Source organism: Alosa sapidissima, chromosome 14 (genome assembly GCF_018492685.1).
Source record: "Alosa sapidissima isolate fAloSap1 chromosome 14, fAloSap1.pri, whole genome shotgun sequence".
Lineage (NCBI taxonomy): Eukaryota > Metazoa > Chordata > Actinopteri > Clupeiformes > Clupeidae > Alosa > Alosa sapidissima.
In genome coordinates, this window is record NC_055970.1 from 16186540 (window position 1) to 16207631 (window position 21092).

A 21092-nucleotide genomic window follows, 5' to 3' on the forward strand; every position below is an offset into this window, starting at 1 on the left:
TCACAGACTGTTCCGACCACCGTGTTTTGGCCCCTGTTCCTGACAAGACATTCTGTTTAATGCTCGTACGTGCAGTCCAGGCAGCGGTGCGATGCTGTGCTCTCTCACAGACACCAGTGTAATTCAGTCTCTCAGCGCCTCTGTGTACTGCCCCCCCCCCCCCCCCCACCCCATTTCTCTCCTTGTGTGATTGAGTTGGGTCTTTAGGCCAGTTCTATGGTTGACAAACTGCAGCCTCTTAAATGTCTTAGCCCGTCATCTCTGTAAATACACAAGCGGTTATTAACTAATCATTAAGGTCCACGGGGTCTAGACTTCCAATTATTTCTAAATGCAAACATGTGTGGGAGCAGGATGTCTCCTAATCCATGACACTGGCGGCTGATTGGCCCGGTCTCTCTCTCTCTGCGCTCCAGAGTGATTTAGCGTAACAGTGTGTCTGCGTGAAGCCCAATCAAATCGCAGGCTAACAGCTTCCCGCGCTTCCTGTGTTGTTTCGCACGGCAGAGCGTGAGTACTGGGCCTCGGACCTACGCATCCCCACCGCCAGCTTCCAGGAGGTTCTCCACGACGACAAGGCGGCGCTGGACTGGCTGCTGGCTCTGCGCCGCGTGGGCATCGTCTACCTGAAGGGGGCGCCGGCGGAGCAGGGCCAGGTGGCGCGTCTGAGCGAGCGCATCGGCTACCTGAGACTAACCTTCTACGGGTGAGTGGAGCAGCGCTGTCCATCAAGCTATGCATGATGGATGACCTCATGTAAAACCGTCCTGTGCGTTTTACGTGGTTACAGGGGTGAAGCCCTGCAAAGATTTGCATGACTGGACAGTGATTGTTTGAAGCTGAGACAAACTAGCCCCTAGAAAGCTCTCCTCCTCCCACGCCGGTATAAAGGGAAGGACTCTGCTCTGGCCGAGGGGCCGTGTGGTTTCCGAGTAGAGAGTCTCACCGGGCCTCCCGAGCAGTGGCTTCCTGAGTGATTTACCACACGACCGACTCCACGCTAGGCGCTCAGCGCTAGACTGGGATCAGCCCCGCCAGCCGGGGGAATTACCTGACACGCTCGATTCGGAGACGGGAACAAAAATCAGCGCAGCTGCCAGCGCATGAGCTCATGGCGGTGGTAGCTGTGGGCTGACTGTAGCGGAGCAGAGTGGAGAAGGGGGCTTGTTGCTATTACAGAGGGCTTTAAAGTCGACTGCCGCTCTGTCGCTCTGACTTTTCTTTTGTCTCTCTCCTACACACACACACACACACACACACGCCACACACAGACACGCACATGCAGACACACACACACACCACATGCAGACTCACCACATGCAGACACACCACACACAGGCACGCACGCAGACACACACACACACACCACATGCAGACACACTACACACACACACACACACACACACACAATTCTCCCCATTTCCTCCCTTTTGTTATTTCATCGGAGTCCAACGCTTTCAGTTCAACCATCAAAGCAGCCCTGCAGATGTAAAGCACTAGGCACAGGGCCTTTGGAGGCCGGCCGCAGTGGTGTCCTCCCCGCCCGCCTCTGACCCTCTCTCAACAGTTTAATCCTCTCGCTCCAAACGCTCGCCCACTTTTGGTCATTCTCCTGGAAGTACAGTAATATGGTTGGACAGAGGTTGTCTGATCTACAAGCCTGACTTAGCAGTCAAGCTTTTTTGACAGAGATTTCATCTACTACTTCTGTCTGGAGCGCTGTGTGTGTGTGTGTGTGTGTGTGTGTGTGTGTGTGTGTGTGTGTGTGTGTGTGTGTGTGTGTGTGTGAGTGAGAGAGAGAGAGAGAGCCAAATAGATGGAGTCCCATGTTTAGATGCTGGGGTGTTATTCCAAATAGTCCAACTGTGTCTAGATAAAGACATGCTTCCTCCTCTGTGTTTGTTCGTCGTCATAACAGTGTGAAGTGTTGTATGTATTGAGTTTGGTGTTTCAGTGTTTTTGTTTATAAAACTAGAAGTGCTCCTGAAATGTTTTCACCATGTCGTTCACCTCCAGGCACTTGGGATATTTAACCCCCTGTCTGTCTGTCTGTCTGTCTGTCTGTCTGTCTGTCTGTCTGTCTGTCTGTCTGTCTGTCTGTCTGTCTGTCTGTCTGTCTGTCTGTCTGTGCCCATTTAAATCTGCAGACACACGTGGCAGGTGCGGGACAAGCCCATGGCTAACAACGTGGCCTACACCTCGGGCAAACTGAGCCTTCACACAGACTACCCAGCACTGCACCATCCACCAGGGGTGAGAGAACACACACACACACACGCATGTATACACAAACACAGACACACACACAGGCACACCACACACACACGTTTGCACAGACACAAACACACATACTGTACGCACTCACACACACACACACACACACACGTACGTACGCCCATACACACACATACAAAAGGGCACACACACACATACACATACCGTACACATGCACACACACACACACATGTACTATATACGCACACACGTACGCACATGTGCTATGTGTGTCATATACTTGCTATGCAGCACGCCATTGAACCTAAACAATAGCTGGACATTGCGCAGGTGGTCCACCCAGAAGCCTGTGAGCAGATGAAAAGAAAACAAGCATTGTGGGAGATGTATGCCATCACTCGTTCCACCCGCACTCCTGTGTCCTCTTTGGCATGGGAGCCAACAAGCACATGTTCTTTGCACACCCACATGCTCACGTCTCACGGAATGTGCTGTGTGTTTAAGAGAACGGAAAGTAAGATGCGCTGGATAACCATATCGAAGGCAGCTTGTGTACCGAGGGCTGAGCTGTTTGAATGCTGTGGGAAATGTGCCAGAAGTCACTGAAGCTTTTATCACATGTGTGATTGCTGGTGTAAAAATGAGGCAATAGTATCAGCTTTAAGGTTGGTAGCAGGAGAAGGAGGCAAAAGGTCGGGTAGTGTTTTGAAGGTGGAGAAAAGTTTGCAGGTGTCATTGACATTGTTGATCTTTAACTACATTTTACATTTTTATTAATTTAGCAGACACTGTGAATCCAAAGTGACTTACGTATAATATGTCAATTGAACCCACAACTTTTCAGGCCTCTGTACGCTATCCCAGCTCCTTAACCACTATGCTACCACCACAGTAATGCTGACTGAAAAAGAGAATAGGACTAACTGGTCATTTGGGAAATCATTGGCTAGTTTGGACTCGCATTCGGTGGCGGTGGTAGTGTAGTGGTTAAGCAGCTGGGCTAGCGTGCAGTAGCCTGAAAGTTGTCGGTTCAATTCCCGGCTTCCACCGTTGTGCCCTTGAGCAAGGCACGTAACCCCAAGTTGCTCCGGGGACAATGTGATCCCTTGTAATATAGCTGACATATGTAAGTCACTTTGGTCAAGAGGTGTCTGCTAAATGTAATGTAATGTAATGTAATGCATTTGTGGATGTGTCACCAAGGATGAACAAGGGACAGTCAAGCTCAGGGATTGGACAGCAGACAGTCATTGGGCCCTTATTTGAATGATGGGCAACATACTAAGTCTTTAGTTTAACGGTCTAATTCAATAACTAGATAATCCATTTGCTAATTTCAATGAATGAATGAATGAATGATTCCTTTATTGGCCTTAGCTGTAGTGACCTTGTGTCCTGTCCGTCTCCTACACGTCTGCCCCCAGCCTCTCCATGCCACTGCACTTGGCCTCTCCAGATGGTATACGGCGTCATGCCGGGGCCAGAGCCAGCCTTTGGTTCCGGTCTGAGTGTCTCTGTGGTCTCAGGTCCAGTTCCTGCACTGCCTGTCTCACTGTCCTGCTATTTCTGGTCTCAGGTCCAGTTCCTGCACTGCCTGTCTCACTGTCCTGCCATTTCTGGTCTCATCAGGTCCAGTTCCTGCACTGCCTGGCGCAGGCGCGGGAGGGTGGCGAGAGCGAGGCGGTGGACGGCTTCCACATGGCCGAGCTGCTGCGGCGCCGGGACCCCGAGGCTTTCCGTGCCCTCACCTCGCTACGCGTCGACTTCACGGACACCGGCACCGACTACTGTGATTTCGCTGTGCAGTCCAAGAACCACATCATTGAGTGAGTCCTTATATACATACATACACACACACACACACAGGCTTATAAACACTTCTCACCGACTACTGCAACTTTGCCATGCAGTGCAGAAATCACGTCATCGAGTGAGCCCAGTAGCCACATACACACACAGTAGCCTGACACACACACACATCTCCCTGTCCTGTCATCACTGCACTCGGAAACCCACTGAGAAGAATGAAGCAAAACAGTGTGCTTCCTCAGGCCTGGGAAGTTTGTTTCTGCCATTACTTAAAAACTGGGAGCCTTGTGCTGCCATCTGGTGTTCAATATTGGAACTGTTTTTCTGTTTCTGGTTCCTGGCTGTTTGGGCCATTTGTTTTACGGTGTCTGTGTCCGTGTACAGTGTGGACAATGAGGGCAGAGTGGTGAGGATCAACTACAACAACGCCACCAGGGACTCCGTGCTGGACATGCCGCTCGACAAGGTCCAGCTGTTTTATACCTCACTCAAAACCTATGTGAAGCTGATGACCCAGCCTGAGAACATGGTCACCTATACGATGGAGCCAGGTGAGAGTGTGTTTATGTGTGTGTGTGTGTGTGTGTGTGTGTATGTATTCCTAGTCTTCTGGGGCCACATGTGTTTAAAGAGCAAGTAGGAGAACAACTGTGTGATAATTTGGGACTAAATGTCGGTTAGAACTTTGTCATTGAAATTTGTGAACGTCACAAAGGCAGAACTGAAAGCGATCCTTTTTGACATTTCCCCAGATGTGCCGACATCAGATGTTGCACAGCCCTGCATAATGTGAGGGTTTTAGGTTAATGATTACACTAACCTGGGTCACGCAAACAGTAGATGTGTTGTGATCTGTCAAAATTAAGGTCTTTAAATTAGTCCTCTTCCTCAAATGTATTAGAAAGTAGTTTTACATTTATTAGGATTACAGTGAAGAGGATAATGAGGTGATTTGATTCAGTTGTAATCTATTGACACTTGTGTTTGACCAGTTGTGGCATCTCTTGTTAGATATGTGCATTGTTTTTACCATTATAGATAATAAGAATATGTTTTTTTTATAGTGCTTTTTTACACTCAAATAGGCTTTATACGAGGTTTCACACACAACACACATAAACAGTAAGACTAGAACAGAGGTATATAAAAAGTATATAAATAGGTACAGTTGGTATTTTTTCCAACATCATCCCTCCCATCTCATCTCACAGGCGACCTGGTGACCTTTGACAACTGGCGTCTGCTCCATGGCCGCAAGAGCTACGTGTCGGATCCCAACTCCCGTCGACATCTGGAGGGCGCATACCTGGATTGGGACGAGGTTATGTCCCGTCTGCGGATCCTTCGCAAGGCTGTGCATGGAGACAACTAAACCTCTCTCTCTCTCACACACACACACACACACACACACACACACACACACACACACACACACACACACACACACACACACACACACACACACACACACACACACACACACACAGACCACCCCACCAGCTCATCGGGGGCAGACTACCCAGTGCTGAGGCTTCTAGGTGGGGCTCTCTGCTCCCAGCTCCATCTCAGCACTCCCCTCCACCCCCAGTTTTGCACCAGTCGCCCCCCCGTCTTTGGGACTAAAGCCTCCAGTAAACGTTTGCTGCTTGTGCACCCTGAGAAGGGTGAAGCTTTCGCTGTTTGTCTTTGTGTCTCTCAGGGCTGTATTTATGTTAACTTCAATCATAACCCAGAGATTTTGGGGGGGTTCAACCCTTCCCAGAGATTGGGGGGGGGGGGGTTCAACCCTTCCCAGAGATTTGGGGGTGTTCAACCCTTCTCCAGAGGTTTGGGGGTTTAACCCTACCCCATAGATTTGAGGGTTACCAGTACTTCAAGTGCGTGGTTTAGTGATACACCTCCGGTCAGTGAAGCCGGAGTAAGCCGTTAACCTCCAGAACGAAGAGGCTATTCTGTCACATTTTTGCTGATTTGTGTAAGTGTATTGTTTTGTTGTTTTGAAAAATGCAGTACAAATGCAGGATCCTGTTAGCCAGTGTGCCATAAAATGTTTGGGGATACAAGGGTATGCCTGTAGTCCTCCTCTGTTATTCTATATATAGCTCTATTTTTTATAAGAGTGTACAGGTCTTCACTTTAGCTTTACATTCTGTATGATGTACGGACATCAGATCATGTACGACTGATAAGAGGTGTAGAGATAAGAGATCTAAAGATTCTATCTTCTAAAACATGCTGCACTTAGTGGAGTGGGCTTTCCACGGTCATAATGCCAGTAGATAGAGTGAGAGATGAAGCTGCCCAGAGCCATAGAGGGGGAGCGTGGCGACACTCATGTACGCCTCAATAGACCCTTTCAACAATAAAAACAAAAACAATGCTTGAACGTTCTATTTGGGCCCCAATCTACTTCCTCTGCATTAAGATAACATATGGAATGTTAAAAAGGAAGTCTTGTGGGGCCAACTATGATGCTGATAATGGAACTCTCCTGAAAGGGTCCATAGTTCCTAAAAACCTGCGCTGTATGGCTGCATCACACAGACAGCAGGAGGGCGGGATCTAGTAACTCATTGGCTACTGACCAAATGATTGGCAGTCTTTGGAACTTTTACTGTCTCCATAACCCAGACACTGGCATAGAAAAGCGCTGACATTTTGTTCCACAGTCTCCTATGGGAGTGTCGCCACTCTGTTTTCTCTAGCGCTATGAGGTTGGCAAAGTTGCCTTTTTTTTGAAGATGAGGTGGATATCGATAGCCTTAAACCAGGGACAGTTGTATTTCAAACACATTTTCTTGTCTTTCCTTTTATTCTCTACAGACAGTTGAAGCATGTACAGTTGCTCTCGGTTTCCAAAAAAAAAAAACAAAAAAAAAATAATCAAACCAATTTTAAGTGTGTTAAAAGTGTGACTGGATTTGACATCTTAGGCCTTATATTTTATTTCCAGTAAATCAAATGTGTTCAAATGACCTCTTAAGTACTCTGTGTCTTATTTATTTTCAAGGATTGTTTTACAGCCAAGTTTGAAATGTCTCCACTTACAGCGTGTCCCCTATAAATACAGGTCATGTATACGCAATTGTAAATATTTAGTGAATGAACATCAATCACTTGGTAACATACAATGTATATGTAAGACATGATGTGAAGAAATGAATAACAAATTTGTGATAAATGTTCTTGGGTTAGTGATTTTAAAAATCAAATTCTGTTATATTAAGCAGTTTTGCCTTGTGCATCATTAAGACATCACATTTTTTTTTTGTGAACTTTGGTTTCTTGCATACACCATTAAAAATGGCCTCAACAAACAATATGGGTTGGACATGTTTTATTTTCATATTGCCAAAGCTGTACAGGTTCTATAAATACTTTTTCTTTTAAACACTGAAATATTTACATCCAATATCTTGATTTCTTGTACGCTCACTGACAGTCTTGAAGCATAGACTCAGTAGTTAAAACGTTTATCTTTCTCACTGCCACAACGTCTCCTTTGAACTGCAGGCCATCGTAAAGTCTGTTTTTGGAAACTCTTCTGCCCCCACTGACAAAAGTCTTCTGGACTATTTACATCTTTCATGATCCCATCCGAAATATCCACAGGGCTCGACTAAAATGACCGCTTACAGGGAGTCAATATGGAGCACCTCTAACAACTAGTTTGTCTGTAATAAACTAAAAAGGACTTGAAAATGGGGGGGTTAAAATAAGCATATGGTTCCTGGTGTACAATCCTCTGGTAAGCCAAGTCTGCTGCTTCCCCTCTGAATATATTTGCAGCTTTTTCAAGCTCCCTCACAAACACCCTGTAGTGTATAGGGTCAGTCCGGAAGCGTTTTAAACAGGTCTCGGATCCCTCGCTTACTGAGCAGACCTGATGACCGAGGTCATCAGCTATAGGGGGTCACAGGAAGAGAACACGTCTCCAAAAACAGCTCTCTCTCTTTGTCTTCTGCAGTTCATACAACACGAGTGCCAAGCGGCTCTGCCTCAACTCTACACACAGTGGTCCTCATTGATTTCGCACAAAGGTCAGGACGGCTTAGAGATGCATTCTTACAGCGGGAATGACTGGGGCCTGGACACCACAGCGCCCCCTACAAGTAGTATTGCACACCTAGTCAATGAACCACAATTTTTGTAACATTAGTTTTATAGTTTCTTTTAAAACGTTGCTCAAGTGAAATGTACAGCGCTTTTTTTTCCCCATTCTCCTTTTTTTCTCTTTTTTTTGAGCATAACATGCAATTAAACACGGCCGAACACAAACATGAAACCGTTAACAGTAGAACTAATACAGTAGTTTTGGCCTCGCAGGGCGCTGCTAAGGGGTTACACACAGCTTGGACCACTTTTACAGCAGGTGGAGTTGGACAGGTGAAACCTTTGAAGACGGACTCTCTTTTGTTGTTCCTTGGCTGAGGCTAACTCAGGGTGATCCTGTGAGCTGGACACTGCTGAGCTGTAGTCCATCTCTAAAAGTTTCACCCTGTTTTTTTTAAGACTGAACAGATTGAAATTTACAGTACCACTGAGCACATAGAATATTCATCACACAGTCTCTGGATAGAAACGCGAGAGGAAAGAGTAGGGGTGGGGTAGGAGCAGGTGGTGCTTGGTTGGGGTGGGGTGCGGGTATGAGGGGGGTGGGGGTGTCGAGGAGAGCGTCTAAGCTGAGCTAGGGGCATAAGCTCTCGCTCCTTGAGCATGCCTTGGCTGGTTGATTCTCAGGGCTGTGCATGGGACCTGCATGCAAGTGTACAAAACAAAGAGAGGCCACCGATACTCGACAAGGGCTCGACAAGGGCATAGGGACTGGAGCACGCAGACAACGACCAATACAAGAGGAGAGGACAGCGACGGGACAAGAGCTGATTTAAAAAAAGACACACACACAGCCAGACCCACCGTCCCCTTGTCCAGCGAGACGGACATCGTATGGCTAGATCTCCAGATGACACCTCAGGGTGTGGGGGCCCACTGAACAAAGAAGCTTGGGGGGTCTGGGGGTTTTGCAGACGTAATCGGCACAGACAGGGGAGCAGTAGTGTGAGCTTCCGTGGGCTACAGATATATATTATGCCCAGCGGACATTGTGCTATTTAGGTTAGGGATGGGCACTGGTCTAGCTTTAACACAGTCAGCAGTGAGTAGGGGCCTGAAGGATGCTCACTGGATGGACAGAGTGGCCTGCACAGCCATTCTTCTGGGGGTGATGGAGGAGGGGCAGGCGGAGGCGGTGACTGGTGGACTGGACCGGTCAGCAGGTAGGGGCCGAGAGGGGGAGAAGTTGTGCTGGAGTGAGCAGGACATTGGAGGGGTGTGTGTGTCTATGTGTGTGGAATGTGATGGAAAATGGAATGGTAGGGGGCTTTAGAACAGCTGGCCATGGCCAGTGGTTGTGGGGACAGCAGGTTGAGCTTGTCCTAAGCATCTGTGTGTGTGTGTGTGTGCGTGCGTGTGTGTGCGTGTGCGTGGGTGTGCGTGGGTGTGCGTGTGTGTGCGTGTGTGTGCGTGTGCGTGTTGTCGCGTGCGTGTGTGTGTGTGTGTGTGTGTGTGTTCGCTTGGGTGTGCGTGTGTGTTCGCGTGCGTGTGTGTGTGTGTGTGTGTGTTCGCGTGTGTGTGTTCGCGTGTGTGTGTTCGCGTGTGTGTGTTCGCGCGTGTGTGTGTTCGCGTGTGTGCGTGTGCGTGTGTGTGCGTGTTCGCGTGGGTGTGCGTGCGTGTGTGTGTGTGTGTGTGTGTTCGCGTGCGTGCGTGTGTGTGTGTTCGCGTGCGTGTGTGTGCGCGTGTGTGTGTGTGTGTGTGTGTGCGTGTGCGTGTGTGTGCGTGTGTTCGCGTGCGTGTGTGTACGTGCCTGGAATGGGACGAGATGGAACAGGAGAGAAGTTTAGACTAGCTAGCTGGCCAGAGGCCGTGGAGACAGCAGCTTGGGCTTGCCCTCAGCCTCCTTCCCCTTCACCGCCGCCACGTAGGAGAAGAGACAGAGGACGGAGTAACAGATCTGGTGTGCCTGGGACCGGGGGAGAGAGAGAGAGAGAGAGAGAGAGAGAGAGAGAGAGAGAGAGAGAGAGAGAGAGAGAGAGAGAGAGAGAGAAGGAAGAGAAGCAGAGGGAATCCATCAATGTCTGGAACCTTCATATCAAATATTTGCCTTGTACTCTGATACATTTGAAGTCTTAATCTTTTAAATGACTATTGTGTTTCGTTTAAAATGAGCTTGTGGTTTAAATGCTGTTCCTGTGTCTCGCCACGCGCTCACAACTCACCATGGGCGTCTTGTACTTGTGGATCACCACTTCTTTAGTTTCAGGAACTACAACCACAGGTGCGAGAAACAGAACACACAATTCAACAGAGGTCAACAGCCAGGAGGAGGGACAGGGGGACGGGGGGGTCAGCAGAGAGGAGAGGAGAGAGAGAGAGAGAGAGAGAGAGAGAGAGAGAGAGAGAGAGAGAGAGAGAGAGAGGGAGGGAGAAGGGAAGAGGGGGAAAACCGTGCTGACAGGTTAGTGGGTCTGTGTGCCTGTGGTCTGAGGGTGCAAAACCTGACGCCATGAGCCAGGTGAGTCCATTTGTGTGGTCAGCTCGAGCTGTGTGCGGCCAGGGACATCAATTGGATCATGGGGTCCAAAGACACCATCAAATGAACCAGGTGTACCAAATGAAGCACGTGTATGTTTAAAGACTGAACCTTATGGGCCAGTTTCCTACACATGGAGTAAGCCTAGTTCTGAGAAGAGAACCTTCAATAAGGGTTCTCTATTCTCCAAAAAAAGCTTTAAGTCCTGCCCCCAGCTGTGGCGCAACTGGCTGGGGCACCTGCACCGTACGCCGGCGACCCGGGTTCAATTCCCGCCCCGTGGTCCTTTCCGGATCCCACCCCGACTCTCTCTCCCACTTACTTCCTGTCATTCTTCACTGTCCTGTCATTAAAGGCATAAAAAGCCCCAAAAAATATACTTTAATAAAAAAAAATAAAAAAAAGCTTTAAGTCCAGGACTAGGCTTAGTTCATGTATTGGAAAAAGGCCCAATAACAAAAAGGTTTCTACTTCTATACTTTCAACCTAAAGGGCAGCTTGGTCTTGCCTGTGGTGTTTATGTGCTGGACAGACGTGGCTCAGGGCAGTGACACGAGTGGAATGGCATTATCATCTCCACTACTGACACCACGGCGGCTGCTTATGTCCACTTCCAAAAGCCCCGGATCATGTGCTGGGCTCATACTTCATCACAACAGTCAACATTGCATTCAGAGGTCATGCAAACAAGCACCTTGAACTTTCCACCCTCCGAACCTTCAAACTATGACGGAGACATACAGTACAAGACACACAAGGCAACACCACCACCACCGCCCATCTCCCTGGAGAAAAAAAAAAAAGGGGAAAGGAGACAGAGGTAGTATTGTGAGGGAGCAGACAGGAGAGGAGGAGGAGGAGGAGGAGAGGCGCTGGTTGGTCCAGGGTTCAGGGGGCCTCGGGGGTTAGACTAGAGGGGGTCTTTAAAGACAGCGTGGATGAGTGACCCTCAGTGAGGGGGGACAAGAGCGGACGTGGAGCCAGAGGACACCAGCGGTGAAGACAAGAAGCCGTGATGACATGGGTGAACAGAATATTCAGGGGTTGTTGATAGAAAAGAAGTACAGAGAAAGAGAAGCACATGAGAGAGGAGGGAGCAAGAGATAGAGAGATAGAGAGGGAGGAGAGAGCGAGAGAGAGAGAGAGAGAGAGAGAGAGAGAGAGAGAGAGAGAGAGAGAGAGAGAGAGAGAGGGAGGGAGAGAGAAAGGTGACAGCACTTTACCTGCAGGAGAATGAAGGTTTTCATAGCAGCAAAGATGAGGGAACGGATTACGAAAAATAAAAGGAAGCACAGAGACACGGCAGTAACCCTGTCCACCCCTAAAGACCTGTGAACCCTGTCCACCCCTAAAGACCTGTGAACCCTGTTAGATCCTAAAGACCTGTGAACACTGTTAGATCCTAAAGACCTGTGAACCCTGTCCACCCCTAAAGACCTGTGAACCCTGTTAGATCCTAAAGACCTGTGAACCCTGTCCACCCCTAAAGACCTGTGAACCCTGTCCACCCCTAAAGACCTGTGAACCCTGTTAGATCCTAAAGACCTGTGAACCCTGTTAGATCCTAAAGACCTGTGAACCCTGTTAGATCCTAAAGACCTGTGAACCCTGTTAGATCCTAAAGACCTGTGAACCCTGTCTGTCCTCTCCTAAAGGCCTGTGATCCCTTTCCTCTCCTAAAGGCCTATGTATCCTCTCTTCTCCTAACGGCCTGTGATCCCTGTCTGTCCTCTCCTAACGGCCTGTGATCCCTGTCTGTCCTCTCCTAACGGCCAGTGTACCCTGTTCAATCCTAAAGGCCTGTGATCCTTGTCTGTTCTGAATAGCGTGGGCTCTTCTTGTGCTCCCTACCACCATACTCACCTGCAGCTCCTGACGGATTCATTGAACTACACTTGTTTATGTCCTCAGATCAGGGGTGACCATTTGTGATTTTCTTGCCAGTGTGATTGCCAAAAGCAATTCTAACAAGTTGAGAGGTAGCCAATTGGCGAATTTCGCCCCGATTCCATGTGGTCTTGTTCTGAATGTGTAACTACAAATGGCAAGACACCTACAGCTGTGGCTGATTTAATTATTGCTCAACTCTTCGTTATTAAGATCCAGAATGTTTTTATACACAAGTTCATTGTATCCAAATCTGCCTCTCCTCTAACTTCGGAGTCTGATCATATAAAGTGTCTTGTAAACGAGGCCTTTACTGAAACCAGTTGTCTGTCGGATTGGCTGGCTTTGTAGTGATCTAAGACCCTGAGGTAGTGGAAATGCTTCTGTCACAATATCAAATACCATAGTAAAACTCCCATCTGGGACAGTCAAAAGGTTGACCTCATTCGCTACCACATGCCAGGCACAAGCTAGCACACACAGGCTACTGTGCTAATGCAGGCTAAAGCTAACTGTGAAGCTGGAATGCATTGGTGTCCATCTGCATGCCAAGGGACCTGAGTTACTGCCGTGTCGTGTACAGACCTAGAATCAAAATGATGTAATTACCAAATTCCTCCAGGACAAAGACTCCCTTCACAGTATTGCACTTTTTAATGTGATTCAGCTCTATGAAAACCTAAAACGAAAAAACAAACAAAAAAGAACAGACAGACCATTAGCTACTTACTCAATGTCACTTGCCCAAACCAAACATTTCAGAGAGATGACAACCTTAAACAGTCAGAAACAGTCAAAAAATAAGAAAGAACTATGAGGAAAGTAATATTTAAAACAAATTATGACAGCACGTGAGAAGCAAGCTCTTCAAAGCTATAAAAGAAAAGGACTGTGGACGGTGCAGGTTTCCATGTGGAGTTGCTTACATGAACATGGGGTTCAATGGGAAGGCAGGGGGAGCTGAATGACATAGTGGCATATGTTGCTACGCCACCTCTCCGATTCTTACTACATGAGGTGACTGGGACTGAGACCCTGCAGTGATTCACCTGTATCAGGATGCTAAATTTACCCACTGGGGTCTGCTAGACATGTACCTGGAATAGAGTCTTTTTTTGTGAATGGACAAAAGAAAATTGCTATGGGGCTCTCCTGCTGAAAACTATGTCCACTATGGGCCACTATGTCCCGAGGAGTTTCCTCGCTGCCCTACGGTTTGACTGCATATGGCCCATGCAATACACACATGGAAATCCCGTCATGACAAAAGAATAAGAGAGACAAGTGGCACTACAACTGAAGGTTGCCATAGAGCTACGGATGGAGAAGGAGAAAAGAAAAAGAAAAGCAAAAACAAACAGTAGAGAAGAAGAAGAGGTACTGCTAACAAGCAAAGACAGCAGAAGTCATGTACCTTCCGCTCCTTGCAGGGGGAGAGAGCATGGGAGAGAAACGGTTTGGATTATTATCGGACAGAAGAGCACGAGAAATAAAAAACACCCGCCAGCGCTCAAGCAGACGCTAGGCTAACTCCCCACCCTTACGAGCTGGACTAGGATCAGTACCAATGGTCAATAAAGAACAGAACAACCCCCCCCCCCCCCCCCAAAAAAAATAATTCTAAAATGATAAATAAAGCCATGGGATGTACAAGTAACTGTATTCCTAAAGCAAAAAGACTAAGAGCCCTAATTTCAATAGTGGGCAAAGTGCAAAGTCTATCAACAGGCAAAGTTCTCGGGCATGAACTACAGCTATCATGTGGCATATGGGAGCACTGAGCTGACTCAACCATGTTTGGAGTTAAAGGTGCCATGTGTAAGAATTGAGGTAAAAATATCCAAAAAATGAGCTAGATGCATCAAAAGAATGAGAAGAAATAAGGGTGATGATGTCATTAAATGACAAGGTATAGTGCTGCAGAGATATCAACCTGAATTAGCATGCTAAATTACTAGCCACAGCCCGACAGGTGTCATAATACCAGTTTCGGCCATGGGAGGCGGTATGCGGACAACATAACCACCAGCCAAACTGCAATACACGTTTCTCGGTTGTTACTCTAGGGTAGACCAACTCACTTTCTGGAGGTATACTGCCCCCATCTTCTATGGAATGTGGAGTATGAATTGATTTTTTGGCGGACATTGCACATGGCACCTTTAAGGTCTTGGCCATGGTGTTAACTTAGCAAATTGACTTTACCCAGACATTAAATTAACTTTTGGAGTTACGGTCTTGCCCATGGTATTAAATGAGCAAACTGATTTTGCCCAGATACTAAATGAGCAAACTGATTTTGCCCAGATATTAAATTAAATTTTGGAGTTAAGGTCTTGCCCATGGTATTAAACTGATTTTGCCCAGATATTAAATTAACTTTTGCTAGACTTAACACTTTGCTCTTTGCCCATCATTGAAATGAGGGCCCTAAATGTGTCCAGCAGTGTTGGATTACTCTTAACCTTGTGCAGCGTGTGAGACTAGAGCTCTGGCTCTGCCCTGCTCCAACCCCCTTTACCCTCCATGCCTCCTCCTCCAGCAGAGAGGGCTGGCACCCCTCCTCACTCCCTGAGATGCACACACTCACACACTCTGAGATGCACTCATGCACACTCGCACACGCACACGCACACACACACACACACACACACACACACACACACACACAACCTGAGACGCATTCACGCATGCATTCACTCGCACTCTCTCTCACACACACACACTCCCTGAGATGCATGCACGCACTAGTACACACACACACGCACGCACACGCACACGCACACACACACACCTTCACCAGTAAGAGTGTTTAAGAGTAGACATGGTCAGCAGACACACAATGGAATACCTGCAGAGAATGCTTTACAAACTGCACTGTCCGACCAATGTAAAAAAATGCATGAGGCCCAAGACATCAGCAACCTGAAAATCTCACCACAGGACCTGTTCTCAGCAGATGGGCTCTCCTCTGTAGGATGAAAATAATGTTGCCAGTGTAGAGTGTTGATCAGCAGAAAGTGGCATGGCCCCATCAATGGAGGCTAGTGTACCTAAGAGACCTAACACACTGGAAAACAGCACGAGGAGGCGTAACTATGAGAGCAGAGCTCAGGAGGTGGGCCGATTATAAAGTACTGCTGACCACATGTTACTTCAGAAGGACACACACTCACTTTGCAGGTGAGAGAGTAACAGATTTCTTCAAAAATGTACCTGGCAGGTAGTCACAGGATATCCAACGGCAACACTGTTAACTAAGCTGAAGTAGAAACTAGCTAGCTGTCAGCAAGAGCCATGTAGAACAGATGACCGGTTGAAGTAGAAAGACTCATTTGAGAGGAGGCAGTTGAAGAGGTAGGCTTCCATTCCAAGCTTGGGATGTCTTTACTCAATCAAAAGAACACAGAATGATGAAAGAGCTGAAAGAGAGGACCTAGAGGTGTGTACTGTATCTACTACGACGTGAAGTGTACATCCTGACAATCATAGGCAAGGGGAACACCTGTTTCCCGACAGATACTCTGGCCCTAAAGGGGAACCTTGTTCTGTTCTTTAGGAATAAAGGTCCCTGTGTTGATGAATGTAATGGCTAAAATTTGATGAGATTATGATTGGCTGACAGCTTTTTATCGCTCTGAAAATGATCCCCCATGATATTGTTCTTAATGTTTTAGCATATCGGTATAGTTTATGTGTGGACATCATCATTCATATTAGCTTAAACAATATATTTTTTTTGCCGATGTTGTTATAGTTATCGTTCTTGGAGTGAACGGCCCTTTAAGGTGGGTATAGGAGTGCCTAAGCTTTTGTCGTGTCTATGGAATTGCACCTTATGATGATTGCATGGAAAAAGGCAATTCACCAAGGATGTGACATTAAAAACACCGACAAAGAAAGGTGTCCAATTGACAAGTAAAATGTTCATAAAGGAATTATTGTTGCTGCTTATCAGTGTGATGGCTGTGATGCATCATCCACTTGCGTTGTCACACTGACACTAATTTGCTGGGTCTGAGACAGTCAGGGGTTTGCCCACTATGGGAAGTCCCCAACCAATTGCACAAGGATTAAAAAGCATATTTTCCTGTGTGTAACTACAATTATATACTATTACTACACATGGTAATAACAACATAACAACAATTACAGGTGCCTGAAAGGCTATACTATTCTAGTGATGCAACAACCATGAATCTGCACACCATCCAAATGCACCCCACCTCCTTATCTAGTACTATTGAGAGCTGTTATTGAGGGCTGTATGGGTGGTGAAATGGCAATGGAGTTCATGCTGTAGTAGCTGATGGAAAACACAGAACTTCTATAAATGGGTTATTTCAGAAAAAACTACAAAGATGGCCGCCTCAAAAAAGCTATTTTGATGACACCGTGCAGTCGCTTCATATATAAAAATGAATGAACTTAGCAAAGCATAGTGGCAAAACCTGTCAGTTGCCTGAATGACCCAACCACAAGAGAACCCCCTATAAGAAAGCAATCACTTGAACACCCACATCAAATTCAGATCTTACAGTACACACACACACACGCACACGCACAGACAGACTGAAAGTATGGTTTTGGGCACCACATTTAAGGTTTCATAGTGACAGAGAGTATTTGCTGAATGTGCTCACAGTTTAACACATATACAACACACACATACTGTATATACACAACTGCAAGTGACAATGCAAATAAATAATAACAAAACTGGCAAATTAAAGAAGGCCAAAATACAAAAGCTCTTCCTCAAACAACTCATGGGGCTGAAAACACTGATCACAATCACACCCCCAATAATAATAATAATAATAATAATAATAATAATAATGAAAACAGACCTAAAACCCTCTTCCCCAAAAGTTTTCAAGTCTACTGCTCAAAGTGTACTTCAGAGCTCTCGCTTAGTCTTTTAGGGGTCGAGAGCCCATCCTCTCTCTGCCCTGGGATTAGTAGACCTGAAAACTATTGGGAAAGAGTCCCTTTAAGTGATGTGTGTTGTGATTCTGTGAGTTTTTAGAGGAAGCCCCAAGCAGAGAGAGGCCTGAGAGGTGAGAGGGGGTGGGGGGGTGGGGGGGGGGGGGGGGGGAGTTGGAGTATGAGGAAGGGGGAGCTGAGTGACTGAAGCTGGGGGGGTCTGATGGTGCTGGAGCCTGATACTGAGGCTGAGCGAGAGAGAGAGAGAGAGGGTTGAGGCATGCAGGAAGTGAGGTCAGTGGCGTCGGCATCGGTCGGGCCTCCTTACCTGGCTGTGCATGAACTTAAGGTTGATACCCTCCAGAGTGACCTGCAGCAGGCCGCCCTCGCCGGTCTTCATGTCCTGCACGGGGAACTCGCCCCCAAGCTCTGGACCTGGACAACACACACACACACACCACAGTACTCAAATCCTCTATGTCCACACACACACACTCAGACCCCCCCCCCCCACACACACACACACACACACCCCCCACACACACACCCACACCCACACACACACACAAATACAAACACACACACACACACACATACAGACCCTCCACCCTGACACTCAGTGTGTCTTTCCCTTTACGAGCATTAAGTTGAGCACTGTGCGGGGTAGCAAGTTTCTGTATGAACATACAGTCTCACACACATGCTCCCATTGGTCCAAACTAAGTGACTCCTCCAGACAGTACCTGGTTTGATGCTCTGCTGACGTGCAGCTGCCCGCTCCATGCTGTCCTTCACACAGTAGTACAGCTCACGACACTGCACGGAAGAACAAAGAAAACCAGATCACGTTCACTACAGAAGAGCGCCCTCTGGTGTTCTGTTGAGACTATGGACAGTGAGGACGATATAGGGACACAATAAAGAAAATGCAATTGCGGAAAAAGAAACCCTTCTGTGCTCTACAGCAGGGGTCCCCAACCTTTTATGTACCATGGACCGGTTTGATTCTGTTTGGAACATATCAAATACACCCCGGTCCACTCGTCGTCCCCACAAATCAAGCTTGGCTTTAAATGCAGCGACTTTATCTGCCAGTTTAAAGACAGTCATCATTCTCCCCTGGAGTGACAGGTTGAGGTCATTAAGCAACCCGAATATGTCACACAGGTAAGCGAGTTTTGACACCCAGTCCTTATCACTAAAATGTGCAGCTAACGGTGACTTTTTTTCTGTAAGAAATCTCTGCAGCGGCTCTCGCAACTCAAACACTCTGGCCAGTGACCTGCTAAAGATGCTTGTTTTTTGTTGCTCATTCTAGCAGTTTAGCTAACTTTGTGTGACACTACCGTTCGCCAAGAACTGATCAAGTGAAGTGAGCGTTGAAGGCGGGACAGACAGACGTAAGAAAATAGACTTCGCAAAATGCAAACATGCGTGCAATCAAACAACTGCATATAGGCCTATGCCATGTAAAAACGTGACATGATAGCGAATTAAATTTAGTTCAGTTTGCATGCATTTTTTTAAACTCATGTCGTAGGCTACGGCCCGGTTAGGAATGTCCTGCGGCCCGGTGGTTGGGGACCGCTGCTCTACAGCATATGCCCTGAACAGATGACAATATTGTGCCACTGTTGATGATCCACACCTGCATTACTGCATTACCACCCATTCAAGATTAGATCCATGGCACTAGATGTAAAGCCTGACTATGCACCACCAACATTATTTGGAGGATTTAAGGAGGATCTTTTTTTTTAATTTTTTTTTTTTAAAGTATATATTTTTGGGGCTTTTATGCCTTTAATGCAAAGAGGACAGTGGCGAATGACAGAAAGTGAGTGGGAGAGAGAGTCAGGGTGGGATCCGGAAAGGACCACGGGGCAGGAATCGTACCCGGGTCGCCGGCGTACGGTGCAGGTGCCCCAGCCAGTCGGGCTCCTACTCGGCCGGGGCCAAGATTTTTATTCTTACAGTAATATGTGTGTTGTTTTAATTCATAAAGTTCATTCACAAATTGACCAAATAAATGATGGCAAAATATAACTTGTGTCAATAGAATACCTTAATAGTTGATGGCAGTGTGGACCTACCTTCTTAGTGTAGAACTTATTGAGCTGGGTTTCTTGGCCGTTGCGTCGCCAGAGACACAGCACCTTGGTCTTGGGACAGTAGGTCATGTTGATGAGCTTCTCGTACCACCAGCGCTCGTACACCGTACCAATGTTGCTGCGCAGCACGATGCAGTCGTCACACACCTGCAGGAGAACCACAGACACAGAGAGCGCATCACACACGGCGCTCCCACACAGCTGCCCCTCTGTCTTTAGTTCAGACGGGACGGTAGAGATTGACAGGACAGTAGGAGGGAGGCGGATGTGAGATTGGGAGATGACCGCAGGTCGGAATCAAAATCCGGGACCCGTTGGCCCTTACACCTGAATGTGGTATGGATGTTCCTGCTTGCACCACAACCCCCTGCACGGGACATTTTTAAGGACACTACAAAGGTCATTCAGCTTGCATTTAATAAAAAAGAAGTATAAGTATACTTTTTGGGGCTTTATGTCTATATTTCGAAAGAACAGTGAGGGACTGAGAAAAAGAGTGGGAGAGAGATGGAGCGGGATCGTGAAATGACCCAGGTTGGACTCGAACCCTGGTCCTCGTGGGCACTCGGGCCCTAGTTAAATTAATTTATTACACAAAAATTCCGTTCACTTATTGCAATGGAATTTCATTGAAAGGGAAAGCTAGTAAGACGTTGCCACGCAACACCTGAAACTGTCAAGTTCTATCTGTGTGGCGAACTATTTATTTTGTCAGCGGAAGACACAAAACGGTAGCAAAATCATTTTTAAAGATTTGTTGTGTTAGGTTTCTTTTCTCGTTTTGGCAAGTAGCCGTGTAATAAGCGGAATAATGTATAGTCTGCCAGTAATTATTAGAAAATAAGTCCCTTCAGGTCGAAGCAAAACCAAAGTTCTGTTCTCCCTGTCGGGACTTATTTTCTGATAATTACCGGCGGACAATACATTATCCCTTACTTAACTGCTCCTAGGATTCTAACTGGTATCATTCAGTAAACGATTTGTCCTTGAGTCCACCAACATGTTTGTAATGCTTCACTCTCTCCATATGGAGGCAGACTGGCTGCCTGTTGGGCTGATGGGTGCACTGACTCACCTCCATGAAGAAGATGTCCCCTGTGGTGTCTGTCCCAGCATGCACCACAAACGTCTGCTTCTTAATGTGTCGGCTGCCGCTCGGCCTGATGGGTAGCTCACGGCCGTTCTGAGACAGAGGGCATACAGTCAGCACAGCAGCTCTGCACACGGCGGGTCTAAAGGCCAACGCCCACTAGCGGCGTCTGACGCGCCTCAAGTGACGCCAAAGTTTAGAACTCCATTAGGGGCAGAACTCTTGAGGGGCAGCCGTGGCCCACTGGTTAGCACTCTGGACTTGTAACCGGAGGGTTGCCGGTTCGAGCGCCGACCAGTGGGCTGCAGCTGAAGTGCCCTTGAGCAAGGCACCTAACCCCTCACTGCTCCCCGAGCGCCGCTGTTGATGCAGGCAGCTCACTGCGCCGGGATTAGTGTGTGCTTCACCTCACTGTGTGTTCACTGTGTGCTGTTTGTGTTTCACT

General features: G+C 47.4%; 2 protein-coding genes and 1 long non-coding RNA gene across 25 annotated transcripts in view; 1 reads left to right on the top strand and 2 right to left on the bottom strand.

Annotated features, from left to right (window-relative positions):
• bbox1 (butyrobetaine (gamma), 2-oxoglutarate dioxygenase (gamma-butyrobetaine hydroxylase) 1) overlaps positions 1–7364 on the top strand; it is an 18311-nt gene extending 10947 nt beyond the window's left edge. For 2 of the 3 annotated variants that reach the window (XM_042061468.1, XM_042061467.1), the window contains exons 4-9: positions 508–706; positions 2148–2253; positions 3865–4061; positions 4429–4595; positions 5256–5428; positions 5485–7364. In XM_042061468.1, the coding sequence (XP_041917402.1) occupies positions 508–706; positions 2148–2253; positions 3865–4061; positions 4429–4595; positions 5256–5416 (830 nt within the window). In that variant the 3' untranslated portion in view covers positions 5417–5428; positions 5485–7364. Of the gene's footprint in view, positions 1–507; positions 707–2147; positions 2254–3864; positions 4062–4428; positions 4596–5255; positions 5454–5484 lie in introns of all 3 variants that reach the window. The other variant, XM_042061469.1, reaches the window with a different exon arrangement.
• A 2428-nt stretch (positions 7365–9792) lies between these two features.
• The window catches only part of madd (MAP-kinase activating death domain), a 57823-nt gene continuing 46523 nt past the window's right edge, over positions 9793–21092 (bottom strand). For 8 of the 21 annotated variants that reach the window (XM_042061440.1, XM_042061444.1, XM_042061452.1 and 5 more), the window contains 8 exons: positions 20633–20740; positions 19540–19704; positions 18190–18262; positions 17775–17881; positions 13935–13943; positions 13130–13199; positions 10320–10366; positions 9793–10063 (listed from right to left, as the gene is read on the bottom strand). In XM_042061440.1, coding sequence (XP_041917374.1) covers positions 9950–10063; positions 10320–10366; positions 13130–13199; positions 13935–13943; positions 17775–17881; positions 18190–18262; positions 19540–19704; positions 20633–20740 — 693 coding nt within the window. In that variant the 3' untranslated portion in view covers positions 9793–9949. The remainder of the gene's footprint in view (positions 10064–10319; positions 10367–13129; positions 13200–13934; positions 13944–17774; positions 17882–18189; positions 18263–19539; positions 19705–20632; positions 20741–21092) is intronic. The other 13 variants (XM_042061451.1, XM_042061447.1, XM_042061445.1 and 10 more) reach the window with 4 other exon arrangements.
• Positions 11756–13123, bottom strand: LOC121681632. The gene is made up of 2 exons (XR_006022220.1): positions 12260–13123; positions 11756–12205 (listed from the first exon to the last, which is right to left on the bottom strand). It is a non-coding gene; the product is annotated as an uncharacterized LOC121681632 (long non-coding RNA).